Source organism: Aulonocara stuartgranti (genome assembly GCF_965226115.1).
Source record: "Aulonocara stuartgranti genome assembly, chromosome: 17".
NCBI lineage: Eukaryota > Metazoa > Chordata > Actinopteri > Cichliformes > Cichlidae > Aulonocara > Aulonocara stuartgranti.
In genome coordinates, this window is record NC_138953.1 from 28616921 (window position 1) to 28637249 (window position 20329).

Here is a 20329-nt window from a genome sequence, read left to right on the forward strand (position 1 = left end):
TGAAAAATGAAGATTTAAAATATATTTCAGGAGTTAATAGGAATGACTAGTGTGGGGTATTTTCGACAATGACCATATGAGAGCAAAACCTTGAACTATTATCCAGCTCTTACTATTCCACTTTTCAGGAATGTCATATGCTTAATGAGTAATCCAAACATTAAACTGTATATTTAACAATTTAGACATACATTGTTTAATTTGGCAAAAAATTAAGTGAGCATTTTTATTATAATTAATATCTTTGTGTACTTGAAGTAGATAATCATGGTATTGTAATGTAATGACTCATTGTGTTTCAATGTGTGTGTAATAACATGTCAGCTCATTTAACTAGCTCTTTGGAAGTGTCTACTACTGTATTTCCCTCATTTGTGCTTCTTCTATTTTAACATGTGAGTAATATTGCTTTCACTATCTGTCATTCATTTGGCACAACAAGAAGTCATTAAAAGCAACTCTGATACATCAAATTAGCTGAGGAGGAATCTATTTAGTGTAGCAGCATGTTTTTAAAGAAATATTAATAGTTGGTCCAAGATTATCAATAATTTTATTGCAAGGTGAAGCAGTAGGATATATTGTTCTACCAATACTTCATTCAACCTCTAGTAAAACCCATCTGGAATGAACAATTTTTCATTTCCTCCAACTGTAAATTCTTGTTTTGTATTTAAGTTATTTAAGTTTTTTTGTTTTTGCAATGGTCAAGCAGTTCTGAAAGATCATTTTTTCTAATCTACCTCTACATCTGCTAAATACTATGGTCACCTCAGAAAGTTCGGCTTCATCATTGAGTTTTTCAAGGGGCTCCTTTTCCTCCTCCACGTTAGTGTTTTCCTCCTTCGGGCTGCTGTCCTGCTCACTTACTACAGAAACTGGGATTTCAGGTTCTGTGACAGGAGCTGAAGATACTGATAGAGGCACACCTCCATTTTCAAAAGCTGTCTCTGATACTTCATCCTTCTTTGATATTGCATCCTCGCCTACATCAAACTCTGCAGTGCCTTCTTTGTCGCACACTGCGTTTGCCTCTGATACTGAAATAGTTGTCTGCATGTTGCCAGCAACAGGTTGTGACTCATCGTCTTTTTTGTCACATTCTGCTTCGTTCTTCTCTTTGATTGACAATTGCTCATCGCCGCCTGTCACAGCTGATGTATCTTCCTCTGCTTCGTGTTGATTTTCAGCAATACTCTTTGTCTTTTGTGAGCCCATCTCTGACTCATCTTGGAAAAGGTTCCCCTCACTGGCTTGATCGCTGACATTTGTCTTACTGGTAACAGCTGAGGATAACGCGCTGTCTACACTTTGCACTGGCACCTCATTGACCATTTGTGGCTCTTCGAAGTCAGGGGGTGGTGGAACAGAGATAACCGTTGCATTGTCAGATTTATTATCTGATTTTAACACCGTGGCTTCGGGTGTGCGCTCTTCTTCGACCACAGTCTTTCCTTTCTCCTGTGACTTCTCTGACAAACAGCATGCTGTTTCAATAATGCTCTCCTCAGCTGGCTCATTCTTTGTTCCTGCTTTTATCTTGTTCTGTATATCTATTTCTTCTTTTGGCATTTCCTCTGGAACAGTTGCAGCCGGCTCTAATCCCGTTGCAGATTCCTTCTTGTCGAGAAGAGGAGACGAATTTTCTGTATTAGTAACATTCTGTTCCAGAGGTTTCTGGTTAGTTTCATTATGAACTGTATTCTCCTCATTTTCTTTTTCTTCAGCAGCTTCCTCGTCATCAGGTTTTACCTCAGTAGTTATCGGTACACATGCATTTGTTTTAATCTCAACTGTTCCCTCATCAGCTCCCTCAGGTGCTTTCTGCGCTGTTGTGTCTACCTCATTATTAAGTTCCTGAGAAACTTTATTTTCAGCGATGTTCTCCTCATTTGATTTCTCCACAGCTTTCGTTTCTCCTTCAAACTGAGCAACAGGAGAGGATTTATCTGCCAGATCAAGTAATGTGGGCTCCTGATCTTTTTCTGACTGTTCATTTTTCACTTCGTTTGCCTGACCTTTTCCCTCTGAAGCTGAGACAGGATGGTTTTCTGATACTGCAGAAGAAATTTCAGGTTCTGCACTTGCTGCCTGTTTTTGTTTTAATTCTTCATCAGCTTTATCAGGTTCAGGGACATCAACTTGTTCAACAGGGGACGCAGAGTTTTTCGGTTCTACTTCTGCACTAACATCACTCTTGACATTAGGTGTTGTTCCACTGTCAGGTGGAGTGTGATCTGCTGGAGTAACTTGTGGTTCACCTATCAGGGGTTTCTCGGCTAAAACCTCTGTTGTTTTCTCCTCTTTCACACTTGCAGCCGTAGTATCAGGTTGAGCAGGAGCTGTTTCCTGTCTAACTGCTTCAGGGATCAAAGCAGGCTTTGGCTCAGCTGCATTTGTTGTCACTTCTGGATGCTTTTCTTGACTGGGTTCCACTTTCTTACTATCTGCCAGGGGAGCGGCAGCCTCACTTTGCGTAATCTCGGGATTTGGCTCAGTTTCTGCCCCAGCAGGGTCTGTTGTCTTGTCTAAACCTGCATTACTCAATGGATTTTGTGTCTCACCTTCCACAGGGAGAGAAAGGTCCTCTGTGGGTTTCTCAGAACTACTCTGATGTTGCACAACTGCTGGGATTTCACTGACAGTTGCACTCTGTGCTTGTTGCTCATCATTAGCTATCTCTGTACAGGGATGAGGATGGTCCTCTGATTCTTTCTCAGAGCTACTCTGTTGTTGCTCAGCTGCTGGGAGTTCACTGACAGTTTGTTGATCAGAATCAAATGGCTCTTTCCCTGGCTGAGGGGGATCCTCTGCTATTCTCTCAGAGCTGTTTTGCTGTTCCTCAGCTGGTGGGGCTACATGGGTACTATCAGCTAAACTCTCTGAAACAGGAACTTCTTTCTCAGGGTAGATGGCATTCTCATCTTCTTCTTGTTGTTCTGTTGTCTGTGGTGGGTCATGCGAACTGTTCTCAGGAGGAGGAGTGCTATGATTAGGTGAAATTACCGCACTATCAAGCTCAGCCTCAGGGGGTGCTAATTTGGTCTCAGAAGTTGGTGGGGTTAGGTTTGCTGGTTCTACTACTGGAACCTCTTTCTCAGGGTGAATAGTATGCTCATCTGCTAGTGTTTGATTTTGTTCTTTTGAGTGTAAACCATTCTCAGGAGAAGGAATACTATGATTAGGCGAAATCAGTGCACTCTCAGGCATGGAGTCAGTAGGGGTTGTGGTCACTACTTTGGTTTCAGAAGCTTGTGGGGTTAGGTTTGCTGGTTCTACTACAGGAACGTCTTTCTCAGAAAGAATAATATTCTCATTTGCTAGTGTTTGGTTTTGTTCTTTTGATTGTGAACTGTTTTCAGGAGGAGGAATACTATGATTAGGTGAAATTAGTGCACTATCAGGTGTTGATTCAGAGGGGGTTGTGGGCACTACCTTGGTCTCAGAAGCTGGTGGGGTTGGCTCTGCTGGTTCTACTACAGGTTTGCTATCTACAGCAGCAGGGGGAGGTGTGGAGGAGGGAACAGGACCAGGAGGCTGCTTCTTCGGGGAAGCCATGGATGATGGTGAAACATCTCCCAGCTGGCCTGACATCGCTCTTTGAGTTTGACAGGTGAGGCAAAGCCATTCTTTCTGTAAGACAAACATCAAAAAAACACTGTTAGTAATTTTGCCTGAATGTTTTTACAACCCAAAGTCCAACTGTGTAGCATCCCCTCTTCTTGTGAGGGAAGAGACAATATGCGGCTCTAAAACCAATATATATACCTTTCAGCATTGATGGCTGGCATCAGATGCAAGCTTGAGAACTGATCTGTCCTCTTTAGTCCTCTTAGAGAACACAGCGTCCAAAGAGACTTTTAAAATTCAATTAATCTGACCTGACCACAGAATATTTTTCCATTTTACATCAGTTCATTTTAAATGAGTTCTGGCACAGAGAAGACAGCAGTGTTTCTGGATCATGCTCACATATGGCTTCTTTTTTGCATGACAGAGCTTTAACCTACAGTTGCGGATGACACAGTGAACCACGTTCTCAGACGGAGATTTCTGGATGTGTTCCTGAGCCCATGCAGGGATTTCCATGACAGAGTCAGGCTTGTTTTTAATGTTGTGCCTTGTTCCTTGCCCACATAGATTTGTATACTGTAAGCTATTCAAAGTCTTTACAATTTTGAGGAACAGTATCCTTATTATTAATTGTTCTACAATTTAGAAACTGTTTTGCAGGTTGGTGAGACTCTGCCCAAAAGATGCTCTTTTTATCATTATAATTCTAACACTGTGAAACAAAATGTTTCTGCACATTTAAAATGTCACTGTGACAAGTTACCCTGTGACAGTATAACTTCTATTTTCAAGGGGAGCTTTTACTTTTGTGGGACTTAAGAGATAGGTCCATGCATAATGCATAGTAATGGGACCAGGGGTTTACCAAGGCATGTCAGAAAGGGTTGGGTGGCCGATGCAGACATTTATGAGGCAAACTAAGCACAGAGACTGCATTATTATAGGTTTTGCTGTGTGTGTGTACAAGTATATATGAACATAAACAGTGCATCTGTATCAGCAGAATTTTTGCATCTGTTGTCATCAGCAAAATGTTAATTAAACACTTCAAACATTAGCAATTTCAGGGGTACTGGTTTAGTTTACCAGTTACCTAACATGGAGGTCCAAGTTTGAATCCACCCTGTTACTATTTACTACTGGGGCTGGGCGATATGACCCAAAATTCATATCTCGATATTTTTTAGCTGGATGGCGATATAAGATATATATCTCGATTTTTTTTTTAAAGCCATAAGTTAAGAACAAAAAGAGAGTTCCTAGTCACACTGTGTCCCAGATGTCACACGGGCACTTTTATTTACATACAGCGTAGATGTACATGAAGAAATTACTCAAAAATAAATTATCAGCATTTATTAACCCTTGTGTGGTGTTCGTATTTTTGTTACTCAGCCAGTGTTCATGGGTCTGGTGGACCCGCTAGAGTTTTGGCTTTCCAAATTAACACTATCAAACAATTTTATGTTAAATTACTGAACAGATGTTTACTTCATCCCAATTACAAGACATATGAACAGCAAACATGGTTAATTTTTTCCCTTTACCTTTGTTAGATCACATTTATGAATTAATGTGCTTCTCGTTTTTCTTTTATATAAAATGTTATAAATAAATCAGTTATAATCAAGTGGAGTGAGTGGAAAGACACAACACATTTACACGTGAAAAAATAATTAATTGTTTAATTTTTCTTTTGAAAAAAACTGAACACGGGTCTCACAGACCCGAACACCATACAAGGGTTAAATAATCATGGTCCATAAATAAAAGAAAACAATGTTGTTTTTGTGCATAACAAAAAGCTCACAATTGTGCAGTCAAAATGTAAACTAATAGACGCTGAGCATAATAACAAAGAGACAGATTTCACAGCTGCACCACGTCTCTGAACAGGTGCCATTTGTGGTCCTTATACACACACAGTACGTATCACTCCGCGAGGCTCCTCCCCGGTAGCCGTAATCCTCCGACAATCCATCAAGCGGTGCAGCTCCGTAGCTTAGCAAAGTCATATTAAAACATTTTTTGACAGATTGCTGAGCGCTGTGTACCACATAAAATCGGTTCGCGGTCAGTAAGCACAACCAGAATTCATACATAAGGCGCGATTTTTGAGAAAATGAAAGGATTTTAGGCCGTGCAACCCCTCCGGGCTGCATGTCGTTAGCGCGGTTAGCTCGCTAACACGTTGACGCCGTCCAGCCCCACGCACGGTAACTCGCTAACAGAGATTTTCCTCTTTCATCTTGTCATTGCCTGCAGGTGAAGCTATGGGGGAGGGGGAGTTGTGTTCAGTGAAGGAGAGGCGAGGCCGAGTAACGTTGCGTAGAGACAAAAGTGGACGAAAGAGAGGCAAACCTGCGGCTCCACAAGTATAATTATAACGTAACATAGACTATATCGATATAAACGATATTGTCACATCTTATATCTCGTATGAAAATATATCGATATTTTTAAAAAAAACTCGATATATCGCCCAGCCCTATTTACTACATATCTTTCCCCCAGCTTTCCTGTCTTCTCTCCACTGTCCTATTGCAAAAAAGCTCCCTCCTCACCCCCCCTTCCTACTTAGCTAGCACGTTTTCCAAAGATCCTCAGCTTCTTAAATATGTCATTTACCTTCATTACATCTCTAATATGATTGTGATACACAAAAAACTGTAAAGAATATTTTTTTGCAATATTTTCGCAATAACTTCCTGCTTAAAATTGCATGGGATGTAATTCTGGAAGACGACACGTGCTGACATAACTCTAACTTCTAATGTGTTGTCTCTGAGCTCCAATAAAGCTCTGCTGGAATGCCAATCCTATTATGGCTGGGTTGTCCTGGGCACTCATGTAAACAGAGGACACTTGGGGAGCAAGGAACTATTTAATGTAGGGACACAAGACCAGAACAAGTAGTCTGGAAAAGCAAAAAACAAACAAACAAACCACAAAACACCTCATTTCACATTTTGCCAAGTGCACTGATATTCTTCTGTGAACCTCTCTTGTGAATGTCTTCGCCTGGCTTAGCAGCAGGGTTTATGCTAAATTCATAAAAGATCACAGGCTGTATGCTAAGCCATGCAGCAGACAAGCCACCTCTGTCCAAGCGCAGACAGAGAGAAAGAAACAAGGAGATGGGAGGGGAGGAGAGAAGATGACAGAGGGAATGTTGCAGCAGCACAGTCAGATTAAATAAGACATGATATGCCATGTTTTAGACCTTGCCTATAAAATAAACCTTACTCTTGTACCGTACTGTACACTTTACCCGAAATGACAGTTGGGTATTGTAACTCACGAAGGAACAATATTTTAGTATATATGAAATAGCAACTCAAAAATGATATTACTGCATGTGTGTATGTCCAAGTATTATCCATTTGACCTCTTCTGTGGGTCCCTGCTCAAACAACTTGAGACAGGAGCTCCTCCGGCTTGAGGGCTGCATCAGTTAAACCAGAGAGGGCAGGCTCTGATAGCTGGAGTGATGGCCACCGATAGGAAATGCAGGAAATCAACTCAGACTGTCGGTCAGCCTCAGCCACTTCACAGCCAGTCATCACCAACGTTATCAAGACATCAGAGCTGGAACACCTACAGCTATTACTGCTCCTTTTAATACACTTACTGTAATCATTGTGTCTCTTATAGCTAGTGAGATAAACCAAACCAAGCCTTTTAAGCCTTGAATCACTGCCCCATTGAATTAAATGTGCTAATTTTATCTACAATACAACTCACTGGCAATCTCAAATGCAGTTCCGATCTTACAGTTATCCCTCTGAAAAGCAGTCAATAAATTGTACCTCTAGCTTTATACAAAACTAGACAAGGCAACTTTGTCACTGCAGATGTCAGAACCTTAATACACATCCCGGATGTCCTTTGGCCCCAGAAAATATGTAGTGAATAAGTAACTTCGGTATCTGAGTTTTGGCTTAGCATATGCCTGACAAAATGAGCAACTTGGGCTCTGGTAAGTAACAAGGGACAGAGTATTCTCAAACTTATTTAGCAAAAGAAAACTAGAAGTCAGACTGTAATACTTCATTCACAGTCATCATCTATTTCTACCATCAGGAAAGATTTCTCACGGGTCTCAGCAAAGTCATCACAAATTCTATTTACAGGGTGATGAAACAGCATTTAAATTAGCAAGAATCTTACACTACTCTCTGAGACTCACCACGTAATCAAGCCATCTCATCTCATGGTGAAACCTGAATTAGTCACGAAAGCAGTCTTTGTGTACTAGTGCATTTAGACTTGTGTGTAATGGACAAACTGGCCTCAGACTGTATGACAACTGTATATCCATGTACATGAAAAATGATGAACATCAATCGACAGCTTCCATTCTCTGACTAAATCACAAAGGGCCAGAATCTGTTTCACAGCAGGAAGTAGTTGGCATTAGCTGCTTTCTTATTTCAGATTAGAGTGTGCATGACGCAGAACAGGTGAGAACTTCTTACTTGTTGGGAATTCAGTGGGAATATTACCTGTACTATTTCTACATCAGCACAAATCCAATGAGTTGAACACACTAGGGAAGTTCAAACTACATCAGGAATTTGTGATGTCACGAGAACCAAGAAGAAAGTTCGGGGTCTCCGTTTACAGTGCAAAACTACTGAGCTACCGCTGATTTCTTATTTTATTAGAATTTTTTTTAAAGTGGTCTTGAGAAATAGTGAAGGTCTTGCAGTGCTTTTCTTTGGATACTGGGTGTTTTTTCACCCATTGTCAGTCCAGTCTTGTACCTGACCTTTTTTTCTTGATTTTTTTTCTTTTTTATTCCCTTGTTTGCCAAACCACTTAATGCTGACTGCTGAGTCATTCAAGCATAAAAAGGTACCTCACTCAAGGAAAAAAAACAGTATTCCGTCTGCAAGCAAGTTGGCGAAGAATCAATTTCAAAATCTATCTTTAGGCATTCTTTTACTTGCAGCCTGTCACAAAACAAGAGGCAAAAGGTTTTACTGAGTGATTAATCCAAATTTGAACATTTTGATTCAAAGTGCCATCAACATGTATGGAGAAGGCCAGGACAGAGGTACAACAGTGAAACCCTATAGCAATTTGGAAAAAATGGTGGAGGTCCATGGTCATGTCATGGTTTGAGGTTGTTGGGGATCATGCCATGACAATTTGATTCACCATATAAGATCATCTGGAAAGGGCCTGATTGGCAGCAGTATGACAATGATGCCAAACACTGCCAATGAAGTAAAAGCATACCAGGATAGAAAAGCCCACAATGGAACACTGTCAGTCATGGATTGGCCTCCTCGGGCCCGGACCTCAAAATTATTGAACCGTGTGGAATTATTTTCACAGAGAACAACACAAAAACCAGCCAACATCCAAGGAAGAGCTTTAAATGTCTTTCAAGGAGCCTGGAGAACTATTCCTGAAACCTACTTGAAATCGAAAGGAATCTTACCTAAGAGAGTTCAGGTAAAAGTGTGGAAAAATAAAGGTGGACAAATAGAGGTCTAACAGTTTGCAAATCTGATCGGGTGTGAAGTTGGTCCTGTCCTCCAAGGAGCTGTCTTCTTGTTAGACCTCTGCCTCACCACTACATATTTCAAGTACAACGAAGGCTTTTACAGACAAAAACATGGCTGTGCCATGGGCTCCCCCGTGTCACCTATTGTAGCCAACCTTTACATGGAGGAAGTGGAAAGGAAGGCTCTTGGCTCTTTCAAAGGAAGAGTAACCAGCCACTGGTACAGATATGTAGACGACACCTGGGTCAAAATCAAGACACAAGAAGTGGAATCCTTCACTGCGCACATTAACTCTGTGGATAAAAACATCAAGTTCACCAGGGAAGACACAAAGGACAACTGTTTGCCTTTCCTGGACTGCGCTGTGCACATTGAAGAGAATGGCAAACTCAACATCGAAGTTTACCGGAAGCCCACACACACGGACCAGTACCTCCTCTTTGACTCCCATCACCCTCTGGAACACAAACTTGGAGTAATTAGGACCCTACACCACCGGGCAGAACATGTTCCCTCTAAGCCTGAAGGAAAAAAGAAGGAACACACACATGTAAAGGAAGCACTCAAAACGTGCGGCTATCCTAAATGGGCGTTCTTAAAGTCAGCAAAGAGGCACAGAAAAGAAGATCAGACACCAGCGAGGGAGGATAAGAAAGACAGGCGCAACAACATTGTCATCCCCTATGTAGCCGGTGTATCAGAAAAACTCAGGAGAGTTTTCTCCAAACACGACATCCCAGTGTATTTCAGACCCAGCAACACGCTCAGACAAAAACTGGTTCACCCGAAAGACAAAACGCCAAAACACAGACTTAACAATGTGGTGTATGCTGTACAGTGCAGTGAGGAATGCTCAGACCTCTACATTGGAGAGACCAAACAGCCACTTCACAAGCGCATGGCACAACACAGAAGAGCCACTTCCACAGGACAAGACTCAGCAGTCCATCTGCATCTTAAGGATAAAGGACACTCTTTCGAGGATGCCAATGTTCACATTTTGGACAGAGAGGACAGATGGTTTGAAAGAGGAGTGAAAGAAGCCATCTATGTACACTGTGAGCGACCATCTTTGAACAGAGGCGGTGGTTTACGACACCAACTCTCTGCCATCTATAATCCAGTTTTGAGATCCCTTCCCAGACGTCTTAACGCCCACTCACATCCTGGGCCATCTGATCTCAGGAATTCGCATGATAAGGTGGGGCCAGGTTTCACAATGAACTCACCCGAAACTCTGGCTGATTGGGACCCACACCCAGTTTCACACCTTGGCTCAGGCGATTAGAGGATCATCAGGGGGTCCTTTTGTCCCTCTGTGGGGGGATACTCCCACTAGGTTCATATCTGGGACTCTCCACCATTTGACCTTAGAACTGAAGAAGCTTCTCGGATGAGAGGTGAAACGTCTTCAAGTAACTTAAAGAAGTCCAGACGCTTTTCTTTGCAAGCTCCTTTGACTACGATGACCTGGATGACTGAGAACCTTCACAGACAAAAATAAAGGTGGTCATACCAAATATTGACTTTCATTATTTCATTATAACTGCCTTTTATCCTTTACTTCCATGTGTGTTGTCATGTTTCAATAGACTGCTGGACCTACTTTCTATTTTCCTTACTAAATATAGAGAAAGGAAAGATGGCTGAAGAGTTTTGCACAGTACTTTATCTATCCACAAAAACAAAACCAAAAAATCTGAATTTTTTACATAATGATCTTTTCTACATCAGCTTTCAAATAAATATGACATGCCTCTGTAAGATAGCTGTGATGGCTTCTGCAAATCGCATCATGGATGATTCATGTAACCTAGGGAGTCACTCACGCACATCACCGTCAAGGATTTTCTGATATCACGTGGGCACCAAAGAGCTGACAAACACTAACACCCACAAAGATGAATTTGTGGCAATGTTGTTGAAATGCATATACTCAGATAAAAAGCATAAAAAACCTTGGAAAATAAATACAAACTCCCTCTCTCTTCCTACATGAAGCTCTCAAACAAGCACGAGCTCAAACATGAATGAATCATGACAGACTCAGAAATTTTCCATCTCCGTCAGGCTTCCTCCAAGGACGGAGAAAGAAGACAAACTGAAAACCGCAGACAGGAATCAGATGCTGGGACGAGGCTGACCATACCCATGTTAGGTTATTGTCTCCAACTGGGAGTAGGAGTGTTGTGAAGGTCGGCGCAGCTCTTTGATTAACACGAAGGATCCTATGAGGGTTTGGCTCATCTAAATTTAGACAGCGCTTGGCCCACAGACTTGGTGAAGTCGCTTCCTCTTACCACTGCCTGCACTTTACACATTCTTGGACATATCCACACATACATATACTTTTCGTGTATTTTGATGAGATTTCTTTCTATGACTTTTCCTCTGAACTTCAGAAGCGTCGTTTTAAACAGATGATTTAGAGGAAGATGGGACAGATGGATAAAACAGATGAAAGGGAGGCAGTGGAAAAAAGACTGATAATGTTGGGTTAGATGCAAGACAGGATGAAAGAATGAGGGGAAGATGATAAGTAGGGAGAATAACAGTCAAGGCTATAGGCAGAAGGAGAAAATGAACATAATAGAGCACACTGAAGGACAAGCTGAACAGTAAAGGGAAGGAGCTTAATGACCATTGGAAATGACTCAACATCAGCTACTGCCAACAAGCTTAACGTTATCACCCTGTATATCTGCAAATCAACTGCCAAGAGGACAGGACAAGCTGCAGTTTGTGACTGCCCAGAATGACTTTAAAATGTTACACTAGAGATTGTGAATGCTTTTGACGTCATTTGTACATACATTGGCAAAAGTTCCTGCCATTCTTCCAGGTTAACGCCTCTTCATCAGCTTTTTTTTTTGTAGTGTCTTTTCATTAATTAGGTTTTCCTTTATCATATGCAGACTGTAGAGATAGTTCCATATTGCAGTTAACTTGCCTCATGTCTTTATGTCAAGTAGATGATCATTTTCATCCTGGTTACTCTCATTGCTCTCATCATCTTGGTTAGCTGATTTTAAAAAGTAAAATGCGCTAAAACACCCTCTATTTCTCTAAAAAATAAGATGCATCGGAGTTGTTTCCACCACTGTAATTTTTCCTTAAGCATGCGAATTAAAAGGTGCTCATGATTAGGGATGGGTACTGGTGTCCGTTCTGACATAAACGGTAGTAACCAGACCGAAAAGCAGCGCACATTTCGATGCTTTATTTCGGTGCTTTTTTTTTCCTGAGCTGTGATACACTTCTAGCCAATCATTTTACGTTTCCGAGGATAGTAGGCGGGTCCAGGTACGTACGTTCTTTTAGAGCAGAGCTACAGATTAAAAATGCCCAAGGCGAAGCGGTCAAAAGTCTGGCTGTATTTCACAGCAAAATATGCAAACTCAGCAGCCTGCAACAAGTGCTTTAAGCTGATACTGTGATACTGTCAAAGGAGGTAACACCTCGAATCCGATCAAACACCTGGCGACGCATAGCGTTTTTTTTAAAAGCCAAGAAATGCGCTGTATTTGATAGCTTGCTGCGAGACCTCACACCGAGCGCATCTACTGCGGGTGTGGTGCCTGTTATCAGACCCGGAGTTAGCAACATCCCCAAAAACACGAAGAGGAGAGTCCTGGCCCCTAGCCCTGCCAGTGTAGCAGAAATGATGACGGATGATGATGGCAGCAGCAGCCGATCTTCTCTGTGTGAGTAGCTTAATGTTGTTCGTGTGGAATTTACGTTGAGTAGGCTAACCACGTTATTACATTAATGCATGTAAGGTGAACTAGCAAACATCATCATAGCTACATGCGGCTGTCTTCTTGTTTGATGGCAGATACTCCCTTCACCCTGGCCAAAAAGGCTAAAATGACCAAAGAAAAAGAGGGAAACGGCTAAACATGAGAGGTTTTTGGATAAAGTTTGTGTTTTTTCCATTGTTTAAGCACTGCTTCCAGCCAAGAGTGATACCATATATGCCCCATAGCTGCAGAAAAGGCTAACATTGTTATCTTTTTACAAAAACCAGCTGAACATGAGAGGTTTTTGGACCAATTTTGTGTTCTCCATTCTTTAAGCACCGTTTGAGCACCGGCACCGTTTCAAAAGTACCGATTTGGCACCGGTATCGGATAAAACCTAAACGATACCCATCCCTACTCATGATGATGTTTCTGGGTGCTAGCAAGTTAAATTTGCCACCTTCAGAAAGAGCCAGATTAGCTGTTTCACACCCTTTCTATTCTTTATGCTTAAGCCAATACCCACCTGCTGGGGTTACCTATTCCAGTCAAGTACTGGCAAGAAAGGGGAATAAAAGGACATTTATGGGTCTATTCATTTAATATTTTAATATTAATGTTATTTTACATTTAAGCCCACAAATGAATGACATGTCTTGGCAATGGTGATATCTGGATGTATATGACCAGATAATTAGCGAAAACACAATATAATCCACTATATGAATGATAAGGTTAAAAGGCAAGAGGCTAATGCTCTTTTTGCAGCACCGCTCGTGCATGTTTCTGTCATAAAGCTCTAGCTCAAATTAAAATCTGGAAGTCTCTGCCCTTTTCCCATTGATGAGCATGCTCAGTGGCCAACTTAATTACAATTCACTAGACCGCAAGCAGTATATCACAGCATCAGCTCCTTTGCGAGCCAAAAAAGATCTTTGTTCTAATCGATGTCTCCGCGTTAAGGATGTTAACATCGTGGTCTCAATGTGTTGTATTCACACTTACATGCACAAATGTTTATGTAATTCTCAAATGAATCATGAAAGTAAACGTTACATGAGTGGTAATCGCCTTAAGGTTTGAGAACTGGGCTCGAGACGAGGAGATTGTAGGCTTTAATGACAAAATAAGAAGCAAAACCTGAGTGGGGAATTTGAATAAGTCCCATCCTGCTACCATCCTCTGGGAATGCATTTAGCAAAATGTTAGTGAAGCAGAATGTTGCAGGACAAAGTATAAGCCTACTGAGGAATATTCCCTGGATAAATGAAGGTTTAACAGGTCAATTATCCCATTATAAATACAAATCTTTTACTCAAATCAAACCTGACAGTTGACAGAAAAGAGCCTCAGTGTTTCAATTCTGTCATGACGATACTGTCAGAATATTTCATTCCACTGTGGAAGGTGAATGAAGAAAGAAGAAGGAAGAGAGAAGGACAAAGTGTTTGTTGATGTGTAAAAAGTCTGTTTTTAAAGTGGGTTTGACACAATATATATACACTTCTAGCCTAGGGATTAAGGACAGGGAGAAGTTTCAGTGCATATTCTGTGTGCATCTGTGTTTGTTTATCTAGTTTATCTCATAAACTGTCTGCATGAGTCAGCTTCTTATCGAAATCAAAAAAGTGACAGGGCTTTGTTCAAATTTTAAATCAAGTGTTTCGCTCCTTTCAGCAGTTATGAATTACATTTCAAAACAAAGAAAGAATCTTTATAGAGAAGTTTTTACTCTGCACATCCCCTCGGCTATATAAAGAGTTTTTGGTTTCTTCAAGGTCATTATTTTGATTTTATAGTTCAAAACATTGATATAGTCGCTATAGCTGACTGTTGGATTGTCAGATATTTTGGTCCATATTGACATGACAGCATCACACGGGTAGATTTGTGGCTTTACATTCATGAAGCCAATTTCCTATTCCATCACATCCCAAAGCAGCAAAGATTATGTGGGTAACACCCATGAAAACTTGCCAAATATTCTCTGCCTATGCCAAACAGCTTATTCTGCCATTGACTGTTGTTTTGAGCTTCTGGTACCCCAGGTTCCTGGTTAGCAGTACCTGTGAGCATGGACACTTCTACAGAGGTCACTTGGTGTCTGCTCCAAGAATGCCATGTTTGACTGATCTGAATAGGACCTGTGCCATGGGGCAACTGCAAGCTGGTGTTCTGCAAACCCAAGTTGCAGCATTATTTGGAGTGAGCCCTGCTACCATCTCCAAATTAAAGCCCAAATCCCATATAATCAGGATGTCAGAGACAGGCCGTGAAGTGGACGTCCCAAGAAGACGACAACACAAGAAGACAGTTCCCTCACCCTGTCGGCAGTCAAGAACCATAGGCAGTCTTCTACAGTACAGGTTTGGAGGATGTTATAGCCGACTGTTCTCTACCCAGACAATCTGGGATAGACTGCAGACAGCCAAACTCTAGTGGAACCTGAATATGTAGAGAAACTTTATGTCCAGCAATGAGTCCAGATTTTGCCTCTTGCAGTTGATCAGAGGGTCAAGGCCACTTAACACTTATGGGATTAGCTTGAGCTTGGAGCTTTTGACTAACAGTGTGTTACCATGCTGGTGACCACCACGAGGATGAGGTGCCTTGCTGTTGGGGCTGTGTAAGGTTTTTTCTACATTCTACTGACGCCCCTGTTTGTTAAATGAATAAATTGTTAAGTTGGCAATTTGTCTTGTTTCTTCAGACTTCAATCATCCAATGCAATAAACGACAACAAACAACAATCAATAGCAAAATAAGTTATTTGGTAGCCCACATACCCACAACCCACATACTCAACTCTCTTTTTTTAAAGCAAACCACACAATCACCTTTAAGTCACAAGTGCAATATTGGTTATACTCCAATTACATGTTTCCTTCAAACTTGCAAAAAGAAAAGTGTGTATTCTAACAAACATTACTCACGACAGAGACACAATTCAAGACAAAAGCCAGAAATGCCTGCATATTACACCGATGTCTCAGCATATGACAGATTTTTTTTTCAGGCAATGCAAAAAGAAAGAGGCACAATTTGACCTCCAGAATCTATTAGCACGACAATATAGTGCACAACCATTTTTATGTTGGCATAACTAGGGCTGGCTGTTTCCTATACATTAATAAAATCTTATATTATGTTAGGATTCTTGCATTATCATATTTTCTGCCTGACAGTCAATTCTGCCCACAGGTGCTGTTCATGTGACTCGCAGGCGTGAGTCACGAGTGCTAAAACAAACCGCAACAGTCAGGTTGTCATGGTCTGCACTGCTTAGGGCAGCATGGGCTGGCACCCATATCCTTTGTGACACCCCTTTCCTCCTCCACCCCCCCATGGGATTCCTCTTTCTGTCACAACCATATCTCTTGTCTCCTCTCGCCTCTGCTTTGGGCCTGTCCTCCTCCATTCTGCAATGAAATGTTATCTGTCTGCGTGTTTTTTCATCTCAGTGCTCTCTTACTTTCATTTCATGCTTAAAAAGAAGACTGTGGTTTTAATATTTGACATTTTAATTAAAAAACAAAATCATAAAAAGACGCTTGTGAAGTTTCTGGTCTATTTCTTATAACTTGTCAGTCAAGGTAGCTCCCTCCAACTGCTCTTCCTTTACCAATACCTATATTCTCCAATAAAGATGAAAGGGACCACTTTAAACGTGGGATAAAAGTTAATCCTCTTGCCTTTTTTTTTTTTTTTTTCCAAAAAATGCATGAAAATGATTTTTTCACAGGTGAAGCTAAGCTGTTTCCCCTCACCCACTTAAGGTCATTTAATAGTCAGACTGAGATAGTCCAAAATCCACAAAACCAACTTTCTGCTTTATTCAAATTAGACCCTTCCCTGCTGGTGAAGTAAAAGCACGTGTTGCAGTGCTGACAACAAGGGGCAAGTGCCAGAATCTGTGTCTTCATGTGTCTCTGCTTGCCTGTCCTTTGCTCTCAGTGTGATGAGGCCCCACTGCTGGCACACTTGACGTATTCGCTTGGTGGTGAAAATTTAAGTCTTGCTAAGCATTTAAAATAAATTTTGAAAACTGCAAATTCGAAAGGAGATCATTAGAATTTCTTCTAGAATAGAGCATGAAGGGTTCTATATAAAAAGGAAGGATCTACCATTCATAGCCTAACCAAGGTGTAAGATCTGTTAATATGGCAACTGAGACAGCAACTTGCTAGATGCATTTCTCAGTAAAAATAAATAAATAAAATCAGTTTAACTTGTGAGATATATTCTTATTCAGGTGCCAACAAAATCAACCAAAACACATCCGCAAACACACACACAGACACACACATTCACCTTAATGTCTAAAAATACCCTCACAGCCTTCCAATGTGGCCATGTGCGGGTCTCTGTGGGTTGCCTGGTGCGGCAGAAGAAAATACACAGTTAAAGGAGTGAATATGAAAGAGGGAACACAAAGAGCTACAAAAGGGAGTGTTGAGGAGGGGGTGGGGTGGGGGGGGGCTGCCCTGCAGTTCCTTGTGTTCTCCCCTCTCTCTCTCTCTCCCTCTCCTCTTTGTGGCTCTCTTTGGTGGCTGTGGCTATTTTTGTATGCTTCAGCCTCCTGACCAACTGATGGGAGAGCTGTGAGAACAACTGGACTGTATGGAGCGGATTGAAAGCTTTATAACTGTGATATATAACTGTGGTTAGTTTCTAAGTACTGTAAACAACAGAATCATCTAATATCTGGATTCTGCAATGACGTGTGACTTAAATAAGGCAGAAGTTTGGAGCGGGGGGGGTTCAGAGATACCAAGCGCTACACAGAAGCATATTCAAGCATGTGCATAAGTGTATGTATGACCACGGAGCGAGCCTTTATCTGGCTGTGCAGACTCAAGAGGATTCAGACTGTGGGCGGAGGCGTGGGCACGATTGCAGAATAACAATGAGGAAGGAGGACACGGGAAACACATTGCAATAAATGCAGGCTAAGGTTTTAGAAACATGAGGATGCCCAACACGGGGACCTAGCGCTCAAGTGGCTTTTTGGTTTTAACCGAAACTTTACAAGCCTAAACTAACGGCTTAACTTAAGCAGATATTAAGAGAGGTGAAGTTAACGAAACAATCTGAAATGATCCTTTCCTGTCTGACCCAGAGGAGCAGATTCATGACATCTTTATGTCATAAATAAGGAAGTGTTTACTTTTGCGCCAAGAAACCACTAGCCTAGCATTTGCATTTTGCTCTGCTTACTCTCTTTGAGGCTAAACAAATCTTGAGAAGAAAGTGATGCTAGCCTCCTAACCCGAATGTCAGTTTGACAGCAGACAAGGGTGACCTACTTACCAAAATCCTAAACTATTTCTTTCCACAATTCCACAAAAATAGGTGTACTCAACACTTTATGATCATTGCTTATTCATTTTCCAGGATGACGACTTTTTAAGATCTTGTAGTTGTGACTAAATACAAAAATGGCAAACTGGAATAAAGCAGTTCAGTTTCTAGGATACATTAACCAACAGCCAGAAAGTATTTAATAATTAAGTTAGGGAGAGCAGTTGATACAGGATAGCAAAGCATAATCTTGTAGATGTTGGCCAATGTCAAGTGGGGGGAAAAAGCAAAAAAAAGAGGAAACACCATGCATCTTCATAACTCTCGTTTATATGTTTTTATACATCTTTTCATATTTAATTTATCTAAACAAGGCTCGCTGGTAGAGTGTACTGTGGCCAGTTGAGATCAAGAAACCAGCTTAAGGTGATTTTGTGACATGGTGCATTATCCTGCTGGAAGCATCCACCAGCAGATGATCCTCTCTGTGGTCGTAAAGGAATGGACGTTGTCAACAACAATACTCGGGCAGGCTGTAGTGTTTACATGATATTCATTTGCTGTTAATGGATCCAAAGTGTGCAAATAAAATATACCCCACACCATCACACCTCCAGGATCCAGCCACAGCAGTTGATATAAAGCAGCATGCTTTCATGTTGTTGACACCAAATTCTGGCTCTACTATCTGAATGTTGAAGTACACATCGAGACTCATCGGTCCAGGCAACATTTTTCCTTCTGTCGTCCAATTTTGATGAGCTCGTGAGAACTGAACCCTTAGTTTCCTGTTTTTAGCCGATAGGAGTGGTACATGGCGTGGTCTCCTGCTGCTGGAGCATTTGATGTGTTCCACATTCAAAGATGCTCTTCTGCATACTTTGGATCTAATGAGTGAATATTCGAATCGCTGTTGCCTTCCTATCAACTTGAACCAGTCTGCCATTCTTCACTGACTTCTGACATCAACAAAGCATTTACACCCAGAGGCGTTATGCTCACTATATATTTTCTCCTTTTTGGACCATTCTCTGTAAACCCTACAGACGGTTGTTTGATCAAATCCCAGTAGATCAGCTGAAATACTCAGCTGATCTACTGGACTTCAAAGCACCATGTTTGAAGTCACTTAAATCTCCTTTCTTCGCCATTCTGATTCCTGGTTTGAACTTGAGCTTGTATTGACATAGTCCAAATGCATTAAGAGTATGAACTAGGGTTGGGCGATTGAACAAATATATCGACAATCGATGATAGGCTGAGCCCATCGGCGATCGTTTTTACAAAGGCGATTTATTTATTCATTTACCCATGAGTAAGTTTGCTAATAATGATGGAGCTATTCGGGCACTTTGTCCAAAGTTTGTTTATTCTGCGCTCCAGATGGGTTGAGTGTGTTAAAAATTTTAATCGCGTTAACTATGATGACCTGTTAACGCTGACAGTCCTTTTTTTTTTTTTTTTCTAGGGGGGGGGGGGTGGAAATTAGTTTGTCCATGTTTGGACTTCTGAGTTGTAAAGGCGCAAATCAGTCCATGCATGATTACATTGCTCCACCCATCAAAATGTCTGCCCATGCGCGAATATATCGCCCATCGTCGATTATTGGACTGACGAGTGTCGGTTGGAAAATTTTTTACATATCGCCCAACCCTAGTATGAACATTACATTAATATGCTCGATTTCAAAACCACAGATTACCTTCTGCAGAATTTAAATAAAAAAGGTGGAAATCTCGCTGGTTTATGGAGGTGGAGGTGACACAGAGTGTAACTCACAACTCTACTCTTAGCTCTGACTCTCTGATTTGCACTTCCCATTTTACGTAAGGCTCCTTCAAAAAGCACACTCATTACTGATAAGGACAATATGACATGGAGCCTGAGCTAAAGTAACACTGCTGAGCAGCAGACACACATTTACACACTTTCAAATTCAAATTCAAATTTTATTTGTCACACACACACAACCATACACAGTATGACATGGGGGTGAAATGCTTGTAGCTGTACAATGCCCGACCATTAAATGACAGAAGAAAAGTTTTACAATATTTACAATTTACTACAAAAATTTACAAATTAACTTGGGAATTTACAGTAAAGAATGTGCAAATAGCAGAAGAGATTATAAAGATAAGGATTATAAATTATAGGAATTATAGGATTATAGGAAATGTGTGGTGGTGCGTGTGGTGA

General features: G+C 41.2%; 1 protein-coding gene across 6 annotated transcripts in view; it reads right to left on the minus strand.

The window, feature by feature from the left end:
* The window catches only part of pcloa (piccolo presynaptic cytomatrix protein a), a 62167-nt gene that overhangs the window by 29951 nt on the left and 11887 nt on the right, over nucleotides 1–20329 (minus strand). For 5 of the 6 annotated variants that reach the window (XM_082511809.1, XM_082511808.1, XM_082511807.1 and 2 more), the window contains exon 4: nucleotides 772–3633. In XM_082511809.1, the coding sequence (XP_082367935.1) occupies nucleotides 772–3633 (2862 nt within the window). The remainder of the gene's footprint in view (nucleotides 1–771; nucleotides 3634–20329) is intronic. The other variant, XM_082511812.1, reaches the window with a different exon arrangement.